We start from the raw sequence: 19,337 nt of genomic DNA, 5'->3' as shown, positions 1-19,337 counted from the left end.
CTGACTCTGAATCTTGCTGAATGCAATGAATTCCTAATCTAACAAAAATAATGTATTTTAATCTAGTGAAGAACTTTTAATCTAGTTTTTGCTATTGATTTGAGGACTTCATGCAGCCTTTGCTGCATGAATATATACACATTGATTTGAGGACTTCATGCAGCCTTTGCTTTTCTAAAAAATATACACTATATATTAATTCACAACATGATATTTATATATATATTTATATATATATTTAATATATACACTATATATTAATTCACAACATTCAAGCAGAAGTTTTTCCATGTACCTGTAAAGTAACAACCCCTAATATCTCAGGCTAGTTTTAGAGGAGATTTTAAAGACTGTTCCCTCTCAGAGAGTAAGGTGTCCTGTTAGATATTCTTGTTCCTCTGCAGATCGTTAAAACCTACTGTTTGGAAAATCTCCTAAGCATCATTTAACTTCTCTCTGGCAAACCCAAGAGATTTTATTTTAGTTTACACCTTGTAAAGACTGAAATAGGGTGTATCAGGATCTGACTTGAAGTATAGCATGCTGTAGAATTACTATGCTTTATAAAATGGACTACTATTTTATATATATCTCTGACATACGGGGAAAAATATCTAGCTGAAAAGCTACTGTAAGGTTTACTTAACAGCTATATTAGTCAATCCAATGTGATTTTTATCTTATTGTCTTGGGTTGTGGGGTTTTTTTGTGATGGAAGGTTGTGCTTGCAAATACTGCACAACTGCTATATTGAAAGACTGTCTCAATAAAAATGCTTAAATCCATATGAGAAGAATGCAAGTTAGGTGTCTAATATACACACAACTGGGAACAGAAATATTTTAAATGTATACTCCATGAAGTCACCGTGTTACCTTCATCTCCATCCCTCCCTCGGTCTTCCAGCTAGAAGGGGCATTTGAGTGTGTGAATCTGGTTCAAGCAAAATGAGGTGGGTTAAAGCAGCTGCCCATTTGAGCAGTTTAAAGCATGGCTTGTCAGGGGAGACTAGGGAGCATCCTCTCTCCATCTCACGCACGCACGCTAACACACAATTGCAGGGGTAATAACCTCCAACAATTGATCGCTGGCAAACAGCTGGGAAGAACTAGTGTTTGCCATCAGCAAAGCTGTTTACAAAATGAATGTCTGTCAGGCAGCATTGTACTCTACTGTATTGTCAGTTACCTCTTGGGATGATAGCACTCGATTTTACATGCATCAAGGGCCTTATGCTCCCCAACGAACAAAAAAGCAGCCTATTTGTAATGTACATAACATATGCATTAGTGGCAGAACTGGCAGCAAATCTTATGACTCTGCTGGGTACTAAATTTCATCTCTGGAGAGTAAGGGTTTTATTTGAATAAATAATTTAAAATGAAATGTTTCTTTTATGTCCAGTACCGCAAGCCGCCAGATATGAGCATTCAAAGTTTGTGTGTGTATCTTCAGTGGATCCTACCTTTCTGTTATGTTTTTCACTTATCTTTTTTTTTGTGGTAAATGTCCAATTATTCTCAGATACTTACAGAACATAAGAAGCAGATAACATTTCTTGAGACTGTGGTGCCAACAGCATGGTATCCAAACAAATCAAACCTGACTGCTGGAACGAGACACTATTAATGTCTTATCAACACTGTGAATAGATCCTCTGAACATCATTACAGGCCATAGTTATGTAGTATTCGCTCATACAAATTTTGGATTCTTTTATTTCTAATAGAACAAGAAAGGATTTCGATGTTCTTATAATTATTTTCAGAAGAAGGTTACCTTTTGATCCTTCATTCTATCCTTGTTGAACAAGCTTGTGTTCGTGTTCAGTAAGCTGTACTTTTAGGAATGAGGACTATCTCAGTAAATCTTGTCTAGAACAAAGTCCCCTGCCTTAAAAACTTCTATGATATGTACCCACGTGTGCTGTGAACTTCGTTTCAAGCACCCTGGATATCTTTTCTGAATTAATTATTGTGTGGTTGAGTCAGTCAGAGACAAAGACTTGAATTCAGTTGAAATTTTGTTACAGAAACCTTAATGAGATTCTAAGATGGGAAACCCTTTTTTTTTTTTCATTTTCAAAAGCAGCAGCAAATCAGGAGCTCCCAAGGGACCAGTGTTTATACTTTCAGAAATACTCCTCTTCTGTATACGTCATTCTAACCACATCTTTTCACACAGAACAACCACAGTCTTGCCTAGTTGGTATAACTTGATATATTTTACTATTTTTGTATTGACCAGTCAACAGTGTATGATTTTATTATTCCTAAATTGTTCCAAGTTGTTTTTATACTATCTTTTATTACACACAGATACTTTTTTTTAATGAGAGAATCCACTTGGTTTTCTATTTTTTAGTTGGCTGTTCTAAACACTTGGTCTTAATCATCTACAAGTTTCTTCCATAAATTAAATTTTAGGAGAAAGTAAATTTCTGTGTTGGCAGGATTCTCTTTGGCTGAGAAGAGTTTGACGTGGTTCCCAGGGGAGTCATCAGTTCTGCGCTTTCTTCACAAGTGAAAGATGCCACCTATAAACTGCCTTCTAACAATAACTGCTGAGCATTGCTAGTCTTGAAAAAGTGAAGTAGAGCTGTGTCATGCTTTGTCTGAGTCAAAGCAGAAAAATCTTGCCACTGAGAATGTCAGGTCCATAGTCCTCTCAGGCATCCACACTCAAGAAAACAAAGTACTTCCCACTCTACTTTCAACCTAGTGGTAGTAAAGGTGATAATTGGCTTTTTTTCCATTTTGATGCTGGTTGAGGGCAGGACTGGCTGCTCAGGCACCACTGGTCAGTGCCCCATCTGCCACGTGGGAAGGAAAAGCTGAGCCATGGACTCTTCCCACAAAGGGAAGCTCTGGAGAGCCTTGACCACCGCAAATGCAAATGAGATTTTTGTTCCTCAAACTTAGTGATTCTTTATTCAGTCACAAAATGTCCAGTCACTGTGCCAGTACTAGGGATAAACTATCCAATATGTGCAAAATTTTCTTCTTTAGGTGCTATTAGTGTTTAAGATCAGAATAAAAAATAATTTTCAAAGCATCAGTCATGCAGTTTATATGTTCAGCAGCCCTATCGTTATCTTTCCACTTGATGTGACGTTTGAGTCACCAAATCTTGAAATCGGTGGTCACCTAATTTTCTCTCCTACATTAATCTTCCCTCAATAATATTATAGTACTAACACAAATAGTTCTTAAAACACAAACAGTAACAAATAATAAACAAAAATAACAGTAAAAGCAATGAGCCTCTTTTAAAAACGCCATTGCCCTAAAGACACCGTTTGCTTTATGTTGCCCATTTTCAGTTATTCAAAAGAGTAAATCTTGAGTAGCAGGGCTGTGATGCAAAGAATGCAAATTAAACCCCAGGTTTATGTAGGTAAATAAGGTTTTATGAAGAATGTTTATGACATGATGGGTTGTCTTAAGTGCTCAGGTACTGAGGAGCTAATTTCTGGGCGAAAGAATCTCAGATTATGCTCCTGTCTTTCCTCTTAGCAGTATTTTTAAATTTTTATAATTAACATTAAAAAGATGTTTTGAAGTTAGTCTGGTGGTGTCTTTTCTAGTTCCCAATAGGGTAGTATTTTGAGTCATTTAAAAAATTAAAAAATCAAAAAAACCCAAGCAGGTCCACTCTGTGAGTAAAAGGAGGAAGAAAAAGTCGAACAAATAATATATTGGGGAATATCCCTGGGGAGTCAGTTGTGTGGGTGTGATACAAATGGGAAAAACAGCTCTCTAGAGAGCAACGTGTAGAAAGGAACAAAGAGAAAGCTTTTTGCTGGGCTGAGGGTTTTGCTTCTGGCTGCTTGGCTGCGCGGCGGCATTGTTCGGAGAGAGTGCACCTGCTCCAACATTTTCTTCGGCTGGAAGCGGGCAGGTCTGTTGAACGCTCTAATTGCTGGTAGGCATGAAAGGATTGCCTAGAAGATTGCTTCCTAGGCTGTCCTTTGATGTTTCGTATGATTTGGAAGTGAAGCTTTCTTTTCCTTTATCCATCTTGCTAATAGGTGCAAATAAAATATCTCTTCTCAGCTTTTCATTCCAGAAGGTATCACGGCACATTCTGTCCGATTAGCTGTATCACGGGCCAAAAGACTCCTTTTATCTTTTGAAAAGATTTGTAAAACACAAGCATAGTCATCACAGTCCACATTCATAAAGCACTATCAGCGATGTGTTCAGTTTATTACAGGGGTCTCTGGGCAGGAGGAATATTCTGCTGTGAACACTGGGTTTGTCAAATGATACAAAACTGCGGCTGGCGATTTTGGATGCAAGCCTTTTCATACGTATTACGAGTTATTATTTAATACATAATTCTAATTGGACTGCAATTAGAACAGGTTCTTTATTTAATCCTAGTTGTGTTAATTTATAAGCATGACAATTTTAATACAAAATCCAAGTTTTGCCTTACTTTTCTGCAAAAATTGAGTAGCAGAGAGCTGCACTGAGGGTTGGTGTTTTGAAGATCCTAATTTTAGAAATAAACATAAGGCATGATTAGTGCACTATGAAATGTCGTAGTAAATCTAAACTGTAACTAGCTATAAATGATATGGCATTAATTGTTTGCTGAAATTTGCAAGCTAATAGAGTAACAAAACCCCTAAAAATCTGTAAGTTAATTAATAAGTTTTTTCTTAACTCTTTTAATATGAAATACCCAGCTGAAAGAAATTATGATGAGGTATGTTAACCCCTGTAATCTGTCACTAAATGAAATACCCAGCTGAAAGAAATTATGATGCGGTATGTTAACCCCTGTAAACTCTCATCACTTTTGTCTTGACTAAGTGGACTGTTACCAACATACTTAGAAGTACTAGAATACGTAAAAATATGTAGCTGTTTTTAGTAGAACAATCTTCCTTGATTTAATGGAGCTTAGCTCTCCACTGTGATACAGGATTCAGATTCAGATCTGCAACTCCCAAAGTTCAGGAGTGTGTGGGATCTACCTTTGAATCAGAGCCTATTTTACTTTCTAATGAACAGTTGAGAATTACTGCATACAAAACTCATGTCTGTTAAATATGTCTCAGGAACGTATTTTAGTTTTTAAAGATAAATACTGTTTTAGGCATTCTTGGAAATGAAGAAGCATGTGGTTATTGAATTACTAGTAAAATCTGGCAGAAAATCTTCAATGTATCTTCTGAAACTTAGATGTCCATATGCAGTTTGTGTATTATGATTTACTGAATTATGAATACAGTTTCCTTTTTTTCAGATTTTTTTTTTTGGAATATCTGTTGTGGGATTCAGTTTTTGGAATGCTGAGACATATCAGCCTTGAACTTCATAGCTACCTTTTGAGTTAATTGGTTACAGTGCCAATGGCCAAGGCTGTTAAATTTCTATTGAATTTTGTCATGGTCACTCTAAATTATACCAGCTTCCTAACTTTCCCTTCTGAGAGCAAAGAATGTGTATTTTGTCTTGTGGTGTAAGCAAGGAGTATATTTACATGCCTACAATTGTGGCTTCTAATTTTCTTTTTGTTGTGACACACTAAAGTATTTTAAAGAGCATGTCTGGAACTTTATTTACTTGGCAAGAGGTCAGTCTGTTTTATTTTTTAATCTGTGGAACCAAGTGTTTATCAGGTTTCTGTATGAATCATGCAGTGTGTGAGGGAACATTTTGCACCAGTGTTTTATTTTAGATGTCTTTATAATAAAGTTTTGATGTGTTAAATTTTCCAAAAGTATTTTAAGTCCAAGGAAAGCTTTTTTCCCCCCTGCTAAATTTGGAAATTGAACATGTGTGTCTTTGTACGTATAGCTCTGAGCGATCATGTATCTACCTGCATAAAACCCAATAATTCTTATGGTTTTGTTAACTAAGTAAATGTAAATATTCTAGTATATTTCAGGTGTTTGGAGGCAGGCTTGCTAATACACATACCCTTAGGATGTAAATACTTCAAGCGAATAAAATCTACGTGATTATATTATTCATAGAATCCTAGAATGGTTAGAGTTGGAAGGGACCTTCAAGATCATTGAGTTCCAGCCCCCCTGCCACAGGCAGGGACACCTCCCACCAAACCAGATTCATGTCTTGATGGGTGGGGAGAAGGTTGAGGATTCAGTTCACTGAACAGGTGGTACAGTCCAGTGAATAAACAAGTGGTTCTCTTCAAAGTTGAAAGGAAAAGGATTGCAGATCTGAGTCATGGACCCTCTTGTTCCTTTCACTGCTAGTCATTTCATGCTTAGTGCTATAAATGCAGAGGGGACTACTGCCTAAAAAAATTCTTGATGATGACCCATACAGTGCCTTCATTTGAAAGTGGCTTTCTCAGCATTAATGTCCAAGTCGCTGTCTTAAGGGTTATGTGTAAGCCATCTAGAAATAATAAGGGTGATTCATTTTGATGTGGCTGTGGGTTTTTGTGGTCATATAGAGGAAAAAACAGAGTGTACTTGGACATATCCCTGCAGGCAATTTTGCAGACCTCACTTTGATAGGGACCAAGTCTTACTGGACTGTTTTCTTAGGATTATTCTAATTTAGCCTGGTGAAAAAAGGCACAGAATAACCACAGGTTTTGTATTGGGTAGACATACAATTATGACTGTTTTTTTTTCTTGGTAGGTATTTGTGACATCACTTAAATGTTGCTGCATGCTATCTCGTTTTTGTATGAAGTGTTCAGAACTGCAGCAGAAACTGTACTTTAAAAAAGGAGGAGGAAATTAAATGTGCAAGATTAGACTGATATAATTTTGAGAGTTTGGTTTATGCAGACAAAAAAACCCAGGAAATTCAAAGCTTAGCCTGAGCTGTACTCCATCAATCAAACTGTTGTGGAAGAATAATGCTAGTAATCATAGAAAACACAAAAAGATGGGAGATATAAGAAGAGTGCAGGCCTTAATAATACTGACCCATAACTGTATTCTAAATGAATGTTTTTGTATTTAATTTCCTGAGGAAAGTATTAAGGATGATGAATAGAGGAGGAAAATATTTCATGGAAGTTGAGTTAATTGATGGGGCAGCTTTCAAGGCAAAAATAGTTCAACACCCCACAGATTTGACTACTCTTAAAAGTGGAATGGTGTAATTACATATTGTCTTCTGTAATGTCTCACTTTAATCTTGTACTGATGTTTGTAAAAATATATGCAATTACTTTTTAAAGGAGAACTTGTAAAAGGAGTCTTTTTACTTCGGTAAAATCAGTGAAATACTTCAGTCATTTTTTACAGTTATGGGAACTAGAAGCCAGTGTACTAATAAACTATTATTTTACTACATATATACACCTAAGTCACAGTATGACTAATTGCCGGTTTAAAAGGAGATAGTTCACAAACATAATAGTGTTCTTGGTGAGGAAAGAGGTATCTTTCATTCCTTATGGAACTCTGAAAGAAAAAGATTAATATCAAATATAATGAACGTGTTCACTGTATATTTGAAAATAAGAAAGATTCTGAATTGAATGTGTTGTCCTGAAATGGATTCTATTTTTTTCTGATATGTGAATCGATCTGTGGGTTAAGCAAGCTACAGGAGCTGATGTTATTAAATTCCAAAGAAGCTGAAAAAAAGCTTCAAGAGAAGATATTTTCAGGAAACTTTTACTACCACCAGTCAAGTGAATCTTAATAGCATTTATGGTATAGTATTCAGTGTTTAATTTGTAATGCTCTTCTGAATATATTTTATGTTAAGCATAACACTGTTCAATTCTACAATTAAAGCGTATAGTTAAGGTTGCAATTGGCAGACCAGATAAGAAAGAAAACTTCAGGCTTTAACCTTCCTGTGTTGTTTTGTAACAGCTTGGAGAAATTGCTTAATTTTTGTGACCAGGTGTGTTGTGACAGAGACGTGGGTACCAGCATGCTATGGAAAATTTTAGGATTCAAAGTATATCTTTATTTCATTATTACATAATTTTCCATGCAGTTAGCAAATTTGATTATATCACTTTAGCTCTCTTTATGAGCTGCTCCAAACAGAAGAGGAGGTAATTATAAAAATGGAGAAAAAGAGGAAATTTAATAAATATTCATAATGTATGTGAGATTTGGTTTTATGCTAATCTATTTTTTTTAACTGGGCTACCTTCCACGTTGTTCTTTTCCTAATAGTCTGTTGCTTTTTTTTGTGTGTGTCTCGCTTTCTATGTAGGACTGGCTCATCACATCTGTAATCTCCTAATAGAAACTGCGGCTCTGTACTTGGATGCAGATGATAAAAGCAGCACCAAGACAGCAAATGCTCTGCTTCTGTCCTTGCTTGACATTTTGCACTGCATACTGATGTATACAGCAAACATTGTGCGCCAGACTTTACAGGTATGGAATTTATTTCCTGGAGTCCTCACCATCTTAAACAACTTTTTAGATAACTTCCTGTTATTGAAAACCAATAAATAATCTATCTGATAACTAATAATGAAAATCCTACTATTATGATTTTATTGAATTTTCAGTTTGGTGGAAAGTGAAGAGTGTGCATTTTCAACTGCATAACACTGTTTTGTGTACTTGGCTAGAATGTCCATACTAGCCTCACTATATGCTGGAAACACAGATTCTAGCTGATTCTTTTATTTCTGTACTCCATAAAAAGCTTAATTCAATGTTTACTCAATGATAGTTCAAAACATTTTTCTTCCATTCATTTAAAAAGAAAAAGATTACTCCATGGGAAACTGTATCTTTTTTATTATAAATCACACATGATTACTGTGCTCAAAAAGCACATGTAACCTGTGCGTGTGTGCTGAAAAAAGTATTTCCACTCTTATGCTAAACAATTTGCGTTCAAGTTTGTTTGAACCGCTGCAAATCATGGTATTGGTAGGACTTCCTCCTCCCTAAAAATGGAGCACAAAAAATACTAGGCAAAGAAATTGGACATAACACTCTTAAAAATGAAACAAGAAAAAGCATTAGTGTCTTTTTTAAACGTGATGTAAAGCTACCAATATTTGTGTTGTTTTAAAGTGAGCTGCCAAATTTCAAAGTCAACTGGAAGTAACTTCTGTATTTAGGCTGCAAACAACAGCATTTACTCTTCACGTTAGATTTTTTTTATGTTCTTGGGATTACCCACTGAAGAACAAAGCCTGTTAGGTCCAATATATCTGGAGGACAGAGATTCAAGATTGCAGCCAGGTTGTATTGAATTTCAGCATATGGCTTCTTTACTCTGAAAAGGTCTTCCTCTGTGTTTTGTTTGTTTGTTTTTTTTCTTTTCCTGTTGTTTTGTTTGTTTGTTTTAAAGAAGGTTCAATGTATGAAGTGGCTGTTGAAAAATTAAGCTGCTTTATTTTTCTACACACATTTACGTCAATTGTGTTATCAACCAGATATTTCACTTACTTTAGAACTGGTGGTACAATACCTCGTCTTTTTTTAGTCCTTTAATAGTAGGTTCTGTAATGGATTTCAAATTTTGTAAACTAATTACTGATTGTCATGTTGGCAGCATTCCATGTAATCATGGAGAGCTAAATTCTCTACTTATGCTCCATGCAAGAGTGTTCAGGCCAATTATGCTGCAGGACACATATGAAGAGAGGGGATCTTGCACAGGGATTGGTGATATTAGTGAAACTGGTGATTTTTATTTAGATATAAAATGAAATCTATACATTCAAAGCTGGATTAGAATCATAGAGCTGGAAGGCACCTTAAAGGTCCTTGAGTTCCAATCCCCCTGCCATGAGACGATGAGACCAGGGATGTAGCATCCACAACTTCTCTGAGCAACCTGTTCCAGTGTCTCACCACCCTCACAGTAAAGAATTTCTTTCCAATATCTGATCTAAATCTCCCTCTTTCAATTTAAAACCCTTACCCCTCGTCCTATCACTACATTCCCTGATAAAGGGGGGCTTTACATTAACCCATCAACTTGATTGATGCACTAAAACTCCAGCTCCAGTTTTGTCCTTTCTCTAGTCAAAGTAATCTGCTTTGCTCTGGAAGGCTAATGGGTAAAAAGAGGCAGCTGGAAAACTGAGTTTTGAAGCACAGCTCTGCCCTCTATCCCTATAAAACTAACTTTACAGTGATTTTACCTGCCTTGGCATACTTGTTTTGACAGTACTCATCACACAGCCCTGTGGGTTCTACAGCTGCCTCAGTACACATGCCCTATTGAATAATGGCCATTAGTTGGTGACTGCTACTTACTGTGCATCTGCATAATATTTCACTATCTAACAAATAACAAATATTCTTGGAGTGTGGCTTACTTCCCTTTCTTGATGAATATAAATACTCAATTTTTGTTGTCTTTTTTGGACTGTGCACTTCTTGGGCTTCAGTGTTCCGGGTCTTTGTGGTGAGTCCCAGTGAGGGATGTACCAATGTGTCTTATTGCTTGGAGAAATAGCTCTTCAGATCTCTTTTGTTTCAGAATTCTTTCCAGAGAAAGCTATTATCCTTTCAACTCATCAGTATCAACAGTGGAGCTTCAGCAGCAGTGTCTCTTGTCTCAGGGGACTTGCTCCTGTGTTCACTTAACCCAATAAAAATCCTCAGGTATTACACTTGGATGATGGTTTTAGGATTGAGCTTTAAATCATTCATTTAAAAAGAAAAAGATTACTCCATGGGAAACTGTATCTTTTTTATTATAAATCACACATGATTACTGTGCTCAAAAAGCACATGTAACCTGTGCGTGTGTGCTGAAAAAAGTATTTCCACTCTTATGCTAAACAATTTGCGTTCAAGTTTGTTTGAACCGCTGCAAATCATGGTATTGGTAGGACTTCCTCCTCCCTAAAAATGGAGCACAAAAAATACTAGGCAAAGAAATTGGACATAACACTCTTAAAAATGAAACAAGAAAAAGCATTAGTGTCTTTTTTAAACGTGATGTAAAGCTACCAATATTTGTGTTGTTTTAAAGTGAGCTGCCAAATTTCAAAGTCAACTGGAAGTAACTTCTGTATTTAGGCTGCAAACAACAGCATTTACTCTTCACGTTAGATTTTTTTTATGTTCTTGGGATTACCCACTGAAGAACAAAGCCTGTTAGGTCCAATATATCTGGAGGACAGAGATTCAAGATTGCAGCCAGGTTGTATTGAATTTCAGCATATGGCTTCTTTACTCTGAAAAGGTCTTCCTCTGTGTTTTGTTTGTTTGTTTTTTTTCTTTTCCTGTTGTTTTGTTTGTTTGTTTTAAAGAAGGTTCAATGTATGAAGTGGCTGTTGAAAAATTAAGCTGCTTTATTTTTCTACACACATTTACGTCAATTGTGTTATCAACCAGATATTTCACTTACTTTAGAACTGGTGGTACAATACCTCGTCTTTTTTTAGTCCTTTAATAGTAGGTTCTGTAATGGATTTCAAATTTTGTAAACTAATTACTGATTGTCATGTTGGCAGCATTCCATGTAATCATGGAGAGCTAAATTCTCTACTTATGCTCCATGCAAGAGTGTTCAGGCCAATTATGCTGCAGGACACATATGAAGAGAGGGGATCTTGCACAGGGATTGGTAATATTAGTGAAACTGGTGATTTTTATTTAGATATAAAATGAAATCTATACATTCAAAGCTGGATTAGAATCATAGAGCTGGAAGGCACCTTAAAGGTCCTTGAGTTCCAATCCCCCTGCCATGAGACGATGAGACCAGGGATGTAGCATCCACAACTTCTCTGAGCAACCTGTTCCAGTGTCTCACCACCCTCACAGTAAAGAATTTCTTTCCAATATCTGATCTAAATCTCCCTCTTTCAATTTAAAACCCTTACCCCTCGTCCTATCACTACATTCCCTGATAAAGGGGGGCTTTACATTAACCCATCAACTTGATTGATGCACTAAAACTCCAGCTCCAGTTTTGTCCTTTCTCTAGTCAAAGTAATCTGCTTTGCTCTGGAAGGCTAATGGGTAAAAAGAGGCAGCTGGAAAACTGAGTTTTGAAGCACAGCTCTGCCCTCTATCCCTATAAAACTAACTTTACAGTGATTTTACCTGCCTTGGCATACTTGTTTTGACAGTACTCATCACACAGCCCTGTGGGTTCTACAGCTGCCTCAGTACACATGCCCTATTGAATAATGGCCATTAGTTGGTGACTGCTACTTACTGTGCATCTGCATAATATTTCACTATCTAACAAATAACAAATATTCTTGGAGTGTGGCTTACTTCCCTTTCTTGATGAATATAAATACTCAATTTTTGTTGTCTTTTTTGGACTGTGCACTTCTTGGGCTTCAGTGTTCCGGGTCTTTGTGGTGAGTCCCAGTGAGGGATGTACCAATGTGTCTTATTGCTTGGAGAAATAGCTCTTCAGATCTCTTTTGTTTCAGAATTCTTTCCAGAGAAAGCTATTATCCTTTCAACTCATCAGTATCAACAGTGGAGCTTCAGCAGCAGTGTCTCTTGTCTCAGGGGACTTGCTCCTGTGTTCACTTAACCCAATAAAAATCCTCAGGTATTACACTTGGATGATGGTTTTAGGATTGAGCTTTAAATGAAGCACAGTACAAAAGGATTTTTAAATGTGGATGAAGCACAGTACAAAAGGATTTTTAAATGGGTTTTTTTTTTTTAGACAAAATGTTTACTTTTTCCTCTAGCAGCTCCACTGTATAAGGTCATGGTCCAAAGCTGCTGCAAGATAATGAAGTTAAATGAAAAATCTTGCAAGCAGACCTTTCTGGTGTCCTGGGGCAGGGATGGATCATAAATAGCACTGCTTAGGATGGCAGTGTGTTTTGATGAGGCAGGATGGCAATGATCAGAATTACAAATAGTAACATCATATTCCCAGGAGTCAGTACTGGGTCCAGTCTTGTTCAATATATTCATCAATGACCGGGATGAGGGGATAGAGTGTGCCCTCAGCAAGTTTTTCAATGACGTAAAACTGGTAAGAGTGGCTGGCACACCAGAAGGCCGTGCCACCATTCAGTAAGTCCTGGACAGGCTAGAGAGGTGGACGGTGAGGAACCTGATGAAATTCAGCAAGGGCGACTTTAGGGTCCTGCACCTGGGGAGGAGTAACCCCATGCACCAGTACAGGTTAGGGGCTGACCTGCTGGAGAGCAGCTCTGTGGAGAGAGACCTTGAAGTCCTGGTGGACAAGAAGATAACCATGAGCCAGCAATGTGCCCTGGTGGCCAAGAAGGCCAATGGTCTCCTGGGATGTATTAAAAAGAGCATGGCCAGCAGGTTGAGGAAGGTCATCCTCCCTTCTACTCTGCCCTGGTGAGGCCGCATCTGGAATACTGGCTCCCCAGTTCAAGAAAATCGGGGAACTGCTGGAGAGGGAACAGCAGAGGGCTACAAAGATAATCAGGGGAACAGAGCACCTCTCTTATGAAGAAAGGCTGAGAGACCTGGGTCTGGTTAGCCTGGAGAAGACTGAGAGGGAACCTCATCAATGCTTATAAATACCTAAAGGGCAGGTATCAAAGGGATGAGGTCAGGATCTTCTCAGTGTTGCCTGGTGACAGCACAAGAGGCAATGGACACAAGCTGGAACACAGGAAGTTCCATCTGAAAATGCGGAAAAACTTCTTTCCTTTGAGGATGACAGAGCCCTGGAAGAGGCTGCCCAGACAGGATGTGGAGTCTCCTTCTCTGGAGACATTCCAAACCCACCTGGACACTTTCCTGTCCAGCCTGCTCTGGGTGGACCTGCTTTGGCAGGGGGTTTGACTAGATGATCTCCAAAGGTCCCTTCCAACCCCTACAATTCTCCAGTTCTGTGATATCACAGACTTTGGTCACTTAAGGATTTTATTATTTCTGTTTAAAAAATAAGTTACTGTAATATATTATGAATATTTCAGGATACAAAGTGAGTCAGAAGGGCAAAAATCAGACATTATTGCTGAGAATCCTAACTTTGTCACCCTGTTTTTCTTGCTTTGAGTTGCACTGATGAAAAAAAAATAGTTGAAATTTAAAGTTAAAATACGCATGTCATTTTGAAAGAGAATACAAATACATAAAACATTTATTGCTTTAGAGCTATCTTTTGTGTATGCCGTTTATAGCATTTTGCTGAAGAAATGTCAGGTAGGTCTGTACATCCAGCCTGTGCAGAATGGGCACGACAGCTTGAGTCCCTGTTGCTTTGTGCTTATTGTCACAGGCACAGGGAGTGTGGCTGCTCATTGGGAGCTCAGGAATACTTAACTAGGAAAGAGTATACAAGTCTCCTTCAAACTTCCGTTCAGACTTCGATCACCTAATGGACCTAATTTGTTTCTCATAACAGAAGAGTCACCAAGGCTGCTTTTTATTTTTTTCTCCTCTTATTAAGGCACAGAAATCTGGCACAGGAGGGGACACGCGGGCTGCTGAAGACCTTCTGCTTGTCAATAAACCCCTGACGGACCTAATTAGCCTGCTTATTCAACTGGTGAGAATTTGCTTGTTTGTAAGCCTTTTGGAATGTTGCTGAAGTTGGGATTATTCAACTGAATTCAACATCTGAGAACTGTTTGCTAGCTTTTCATTGTTTATGAGCTCCCACCTAGTATGAAGGAAGGACTAACAGTTTTAAAGAAATTATTGGTCGTAGTGACTTGCAGGTAATAAGTGACATTGGAGTGTGTTTCAGGCACAGGAGTGGGACGAGGGACAGGCTGCTCATTCTCAGTTGAAATGCATATGTATAGCCAAATTTTAGCCCTTCAGAAGGGCTTTGGACTAGTGATCACTGCATATGGAAAGGATGGTATTCAAATTTTGAAACAAGAAGTACTGCTACCATTAGAAAAGTCAGTCAACTTAAAATTAGTTTGCAGCGAGTGATGACTTTTAATATCATTTTCTTGGTTTTGAGCCTTCGGAGTTTTTCTCAAGAGTTTAATTTTATTTTAACACGATCCTGAGGAATTTACAAGTGGGAATGGTCCCTGGTGATCTGCAAACATCTTTGAAGTCTGCCTGTTTAAAGTCAGTCTTTTCCAGGGTTTACTAGATGTCACAGTGCTGCACTGAAATCGACACAGACTGTTATGTTGTGGCCCTGATGCATCCCATCAGCTCAACCTCCATCACGCTGTGCCAGAGATTTGTCTTGGCTCCGTGTGTAATAGCGCGTAGTAGAGGAGTGTTTCTTGAGCCGGGCAGGGGTTTTAGGGGCTGTCTCAGCCTTTTATTCAACATAAAGCCATTAGAATGGTATGTGAGAAAATTTCCCTGGGGCATATCACACTGTCCTTTCCAGGTTATTTCACTTAGAGGCATTTCAGATTCAGTTCTCTTCCAGCCTCAGATATTTTTGTTGGGTTTTAGGTGGTTTTTTTTTTTCATTTAAATATAGGCTTTCAGATGTATTATGGTATGAATACCTGTGATTCTTTTACTATCTTTAGCGCTGTCTGTCATCTTCTATTTTGGGGAAGAGTGTGATTCCTTTTTTATTAATTTTTGACATTATACTTGTTGCTAAGTCCTACTTTGCTGGATTTATTTTAACCAGCTATTGGCAAAGGCTTTTTGGAAGTGTTCACCGAATGATCTAAAACACAATGACTGAATTTCAACTATATCATATTTCATCTTTATCAATTCTTTTAATTTATTTTCTATTAATTTTTTTAAATCACTATATATGATAAATAGTAAGACATGAAAAGATGCAAATGTTCCTTTAAAGTGAAACTAGTCATAAATTTAAATTCCATTAACTCTCTAAAGAACAGAAAATTAGAGGCCAGGCTGTACTCACCCTGTACCACCTGGAAGTCTTTTATAAGTTTTTTAATTAGAGGATAGGATAATTGTATAGTTAGCATCTACTGATTAGATTCTGACTTGCCCTTGTATCAGAAGTGTGGCTGCAAAATACCACTAAGTTTTGCTTTGTTCTGCATTTCTAGAGATTCTGATAAGTTTAAAATGCTTATTTAAAATCTGCTGATTTTAGCATTTGGGGAGAGAGTCAGGACCATTGGTGCTGCTGCTTTTGTTTGTTTGGGTTTGGTTTTGAATTTTGTTAAAGATTTTGTAAATGTGAGGGATTTTGTGAGGGATGTTTTGTTCTTTACATACATGTGTTTGATGGATATATGAAAGTTGTTTCAGGTAGGTTTGTTCAATTTTATATTCTTTACACATTGCTGTATTAGACATTTCCTATTAAGGCTGGAAGAGTTTGAACAATGGAGTAATAATTTTAACATTTAAGTCCACTTGTTGGAAATGTTTTATGCTCTACTTTCTTTAAATAGGACTAGATTCTTTGTGAAATCTAGTGGGTCTCTCGAGATGTATGTGCTCCCTTCTCCTCAAAAAGACTCAGGAGTGCCTAAGCTTAAGTTCTGTGAAGCTTCCAAGGGTAGTTCTCTGTATTTGTTGAGTTGTGTGTCTACATAAACATTTGTTGCTGTTTTGAGGCATTCAGTTCTTTGTGAACTTTATTTTCTGGAGGTAACAGAGATCATAAGTTCTGAACTAACCTTCACTTTAAGATACCGAGTTAAAATTATTTTCTCTGGTTTGCTGTTTCTACCTATCTTACCTTATTTAGAGTTTCTTAGGTCACTCTGAGTAATTGCTTTCCCTCATTGATATGTATGTCCCTCAAGTAGATGATTGTTCCATGCCCCATTGACTTTTCTATTTATTTATTTTCCTCAAGTTCTCCATGTTCATCTCTCTTAATAATCCTTCAAAAATCAATATGAGTTAAACTTGAAAATATCAAAAACTTAGAATCAATTTTTCCCTACTGTAATTGTGATACAGCCTATCACTTAGGGCATAGCAAAGTAATTGGAGGAAACCTAGATTGCATGTAAATGAAACTTCAGAGTTTTTAAAAATGCGAAAGAAGATGTAATTGCAAGTTCTGTCATGCAGAAAACACTGCAAATATGGAGAATTCAATGTTTAATCCCATGATCAATCTAACCTTAATTGATAATAAGAGGAAAATAAATTGAGCATTTAGTCTTCTGCTTGGTAGCTTTGTGTTTAAAAATTAATTACACTTAGCGTTTTCGTATAATGTTTCTCTGCTTGCACATAAATGTAATTTGATTATTATACTGAAACTTGCAGCAATTATAGAAGATATAAAATACCTCCTACTTTTTGATGTACCACATAATGGAAAAAAAAATTGTTTGCTTACTCTTAAAATCACTTCAGCGTGGATTTTTGGAAACTTTTTAGAAACTTTCAGAAACCTTACCAGTACCTATAAAAAGGAGTTTCATTTCTCTGTAGATCCTAGATGAAGATCTTCTAATCTTTTCTGTAGCCTACCAGACTGCTGGGAGAGAACTTTTTTTGTCTACTGGTGGTAGGCTTCTTCATTATAGTATAACTAGTAAATTTTGCAGTTTATTACTGTGCTCTGTATATTCCTGTTGAAAGACAGTAATTACATGTTATCATGTGCAATCATGGAGAGGACAAATATGAAGTCTTAGTGCACGTGGGTGAATGAGATGATCTCCTCTAGGTCCTTTCTGTCTCTGCATTGCGCTGGCTCTAAGGCAGTGCCCTAACTTTGGTTTCAAAGCACGTGAAGGTATTTGCCAATGAATAACGAAAATGACTGCAGAAGAATGATAACCCGTAGGCTGTAGAATTTTATTTGCCATTTCTTAGGAATACATACAGTTCTGTGGTCAGAGTGGAAAGACACGTTTATTTCCTGTATTGTATAATGTATTACTGTTGAAATGTTATCTGAGAATTATATTTGAAGAATTCTCATCTGCAGAGCTATCCTAAAAACAAACATACGAAAAAACACCAAAAAACCAACACCACCAAAAAAATCAACCAACCAACCAAAAAAAACCCCACACAAACAAAAACACACCAGAGGAAATAAGAATATATTGTCACAAGCACAGAATTTCAGAATGGGGATTTAGTTTCTCAGCAATTATGCTAGATTAAAATAAACTGAAAATATATTGGTTTTTACAAATATTTTCCCTTACGTAGTAGGATAACAATTTGGCCCTAAACCAAAATATAATATTTTGTTTTTTCATTTAGAACTGTGCATACTTACTAGTAAGAATGGCATAGTAAAGTTAGCAAATTTAATAATGATGTTTCGCATTTACATTTTGTTTAATGTTTGCAAAATCACCTTCCCTATAGTTCCCAATGGTGCTTCCTTTACAGCACATTCTATAATCACATTCCTGATCTAATGAACATCTATCTCTTATGGTAGTAAACTCTCTTTGTGTATAACCTCATGAATGCACTGAAATAGCGTCCCCGACAGGTAATCCAGACAGTTTCATTGTAGCTCTAAAATTAGATGCTGTAGCAACTCCAACGGTGTGAAAACTGCCACTTCAGCTCAAATGATCACACGTTTCTTGCAATGGTTTGCAATTCATGAACACGCTGCAACTGGGTTCAAAATGAAGGCATTTTTTGACAACGGACTGCAGAAATGTAGGTGTGCAATAACAAGAAACTTCCTGCTCTTCACCACATTAAAGTTAAAACACACTGAACAGGTTTTACCTAGAAAGGAAGTAGAATTTTATGTTATGAGCCTGTTTACCTGAAGTTATAACATGGCCATAAAAAATAAGTAAAAAATAATACACAATCTTCATTGCACAAAAGTCTTGTCATGAGGCATTATTTTAAAATTATGAAGTGAAAAATACATCTCCAGTTCTGAGTTAGAGAATGGCAAAAATTATGACTTTAGCAGTTCAGTAATTTATTTTAAGGTGTTGGATTTTCTTCATGCTAGCCCAGAATATTAAGAGCTGCAAGGAGAAGGAGTACTAATGTTTCCACCTTGCTGAAGGGCTGAATCCATAATCCTCTCCAAGACTGATAAAGCAAAAAGAAACGAAAGGCCACTAGAGTTTTTTCATGTAGTTATGAAATATTAAGGGGCAGATATTTTCTTGAGGAGTTAGAACTCTAGTTTTTCATGGGTTTGTCCTCTGAAAGAACAAAAGCTTAAGTAGCTGCTGTCATGAAGAACTAGAAGTGCATTTCAAAGACTTGAAATATAATTCTTCATACCAAATAGAATTGTTATGATTAGAAGAATAGTCAGAACATTGTTCCTGTTGATTGAGGCAAACTGCCCATATATATTCATTATCTAGCAACATGACTCTAGCTTTGCTGTTTTTCTTAGACATAAAATACTATTTAATTGAAAGCTGAATTTTCATTTATTGTTTTTTCTATATTTACAGATATTTATTATATTTTCAGTTATTGCTTTTGTTCATACCAATAATTTTCTTCAGATCCTCTACTCTTTATAGCCATTAGTAAAAGTGCTAACACTGACTGGCAGCCATTGTTAAGTTTCATGTTACCAAGTTACTACTTGTGACATCTAAAT

The 19,337-nt window shown here is 36.8% G+C and overlaps 1 protein-coding gene across 1 annotated transcript in view; it reads left to right on the top strand.

Annotated features, from left to right (window-relative positions):
* Positions 1-19,337, top strand: part of ULK4 (unc-51 like kinase 4) — a 228,272-nt gene that overhangs the window by 147,441 nt on the left and 61,494 nt on the right. The window contains exons 34-35 of the mRNA XM_014958034.1: positions 8,175-8,341; positions 14,298-14,396. Of these exons, the coding sequence (XP_014813520.1) occupies positions 8,175-8,341; positions 14,298-14,396 (266 nt within the window). The remainder of the gene's footprint in view (positions 1-8,174; positions 8,342-14,297; positions 14,397-19,337) is intronic.

The sequence above is a fragment of the Calidris pugnax genome, unplaced genomic scaffold (genome assembly GCF_001431845.1).
Source record: "Calidris pugnax isolate Ruff unplaced genomic scaffold, ASM143184v1 scaffold364, whole genome shotgun sequence".
Taxonomy (NCBI): domain Eukaryota; kingdom Metazoa; phylum Chordata; class Aves; order Charadriiformes; family Scolopacidae; genus Calidris; species Calidris pugnax.
The sequence above is the reverse complement of the archived record's forward strand: the minus strand, read 5'-3'. Positions and strand labels throughout refer to the sequence as shown.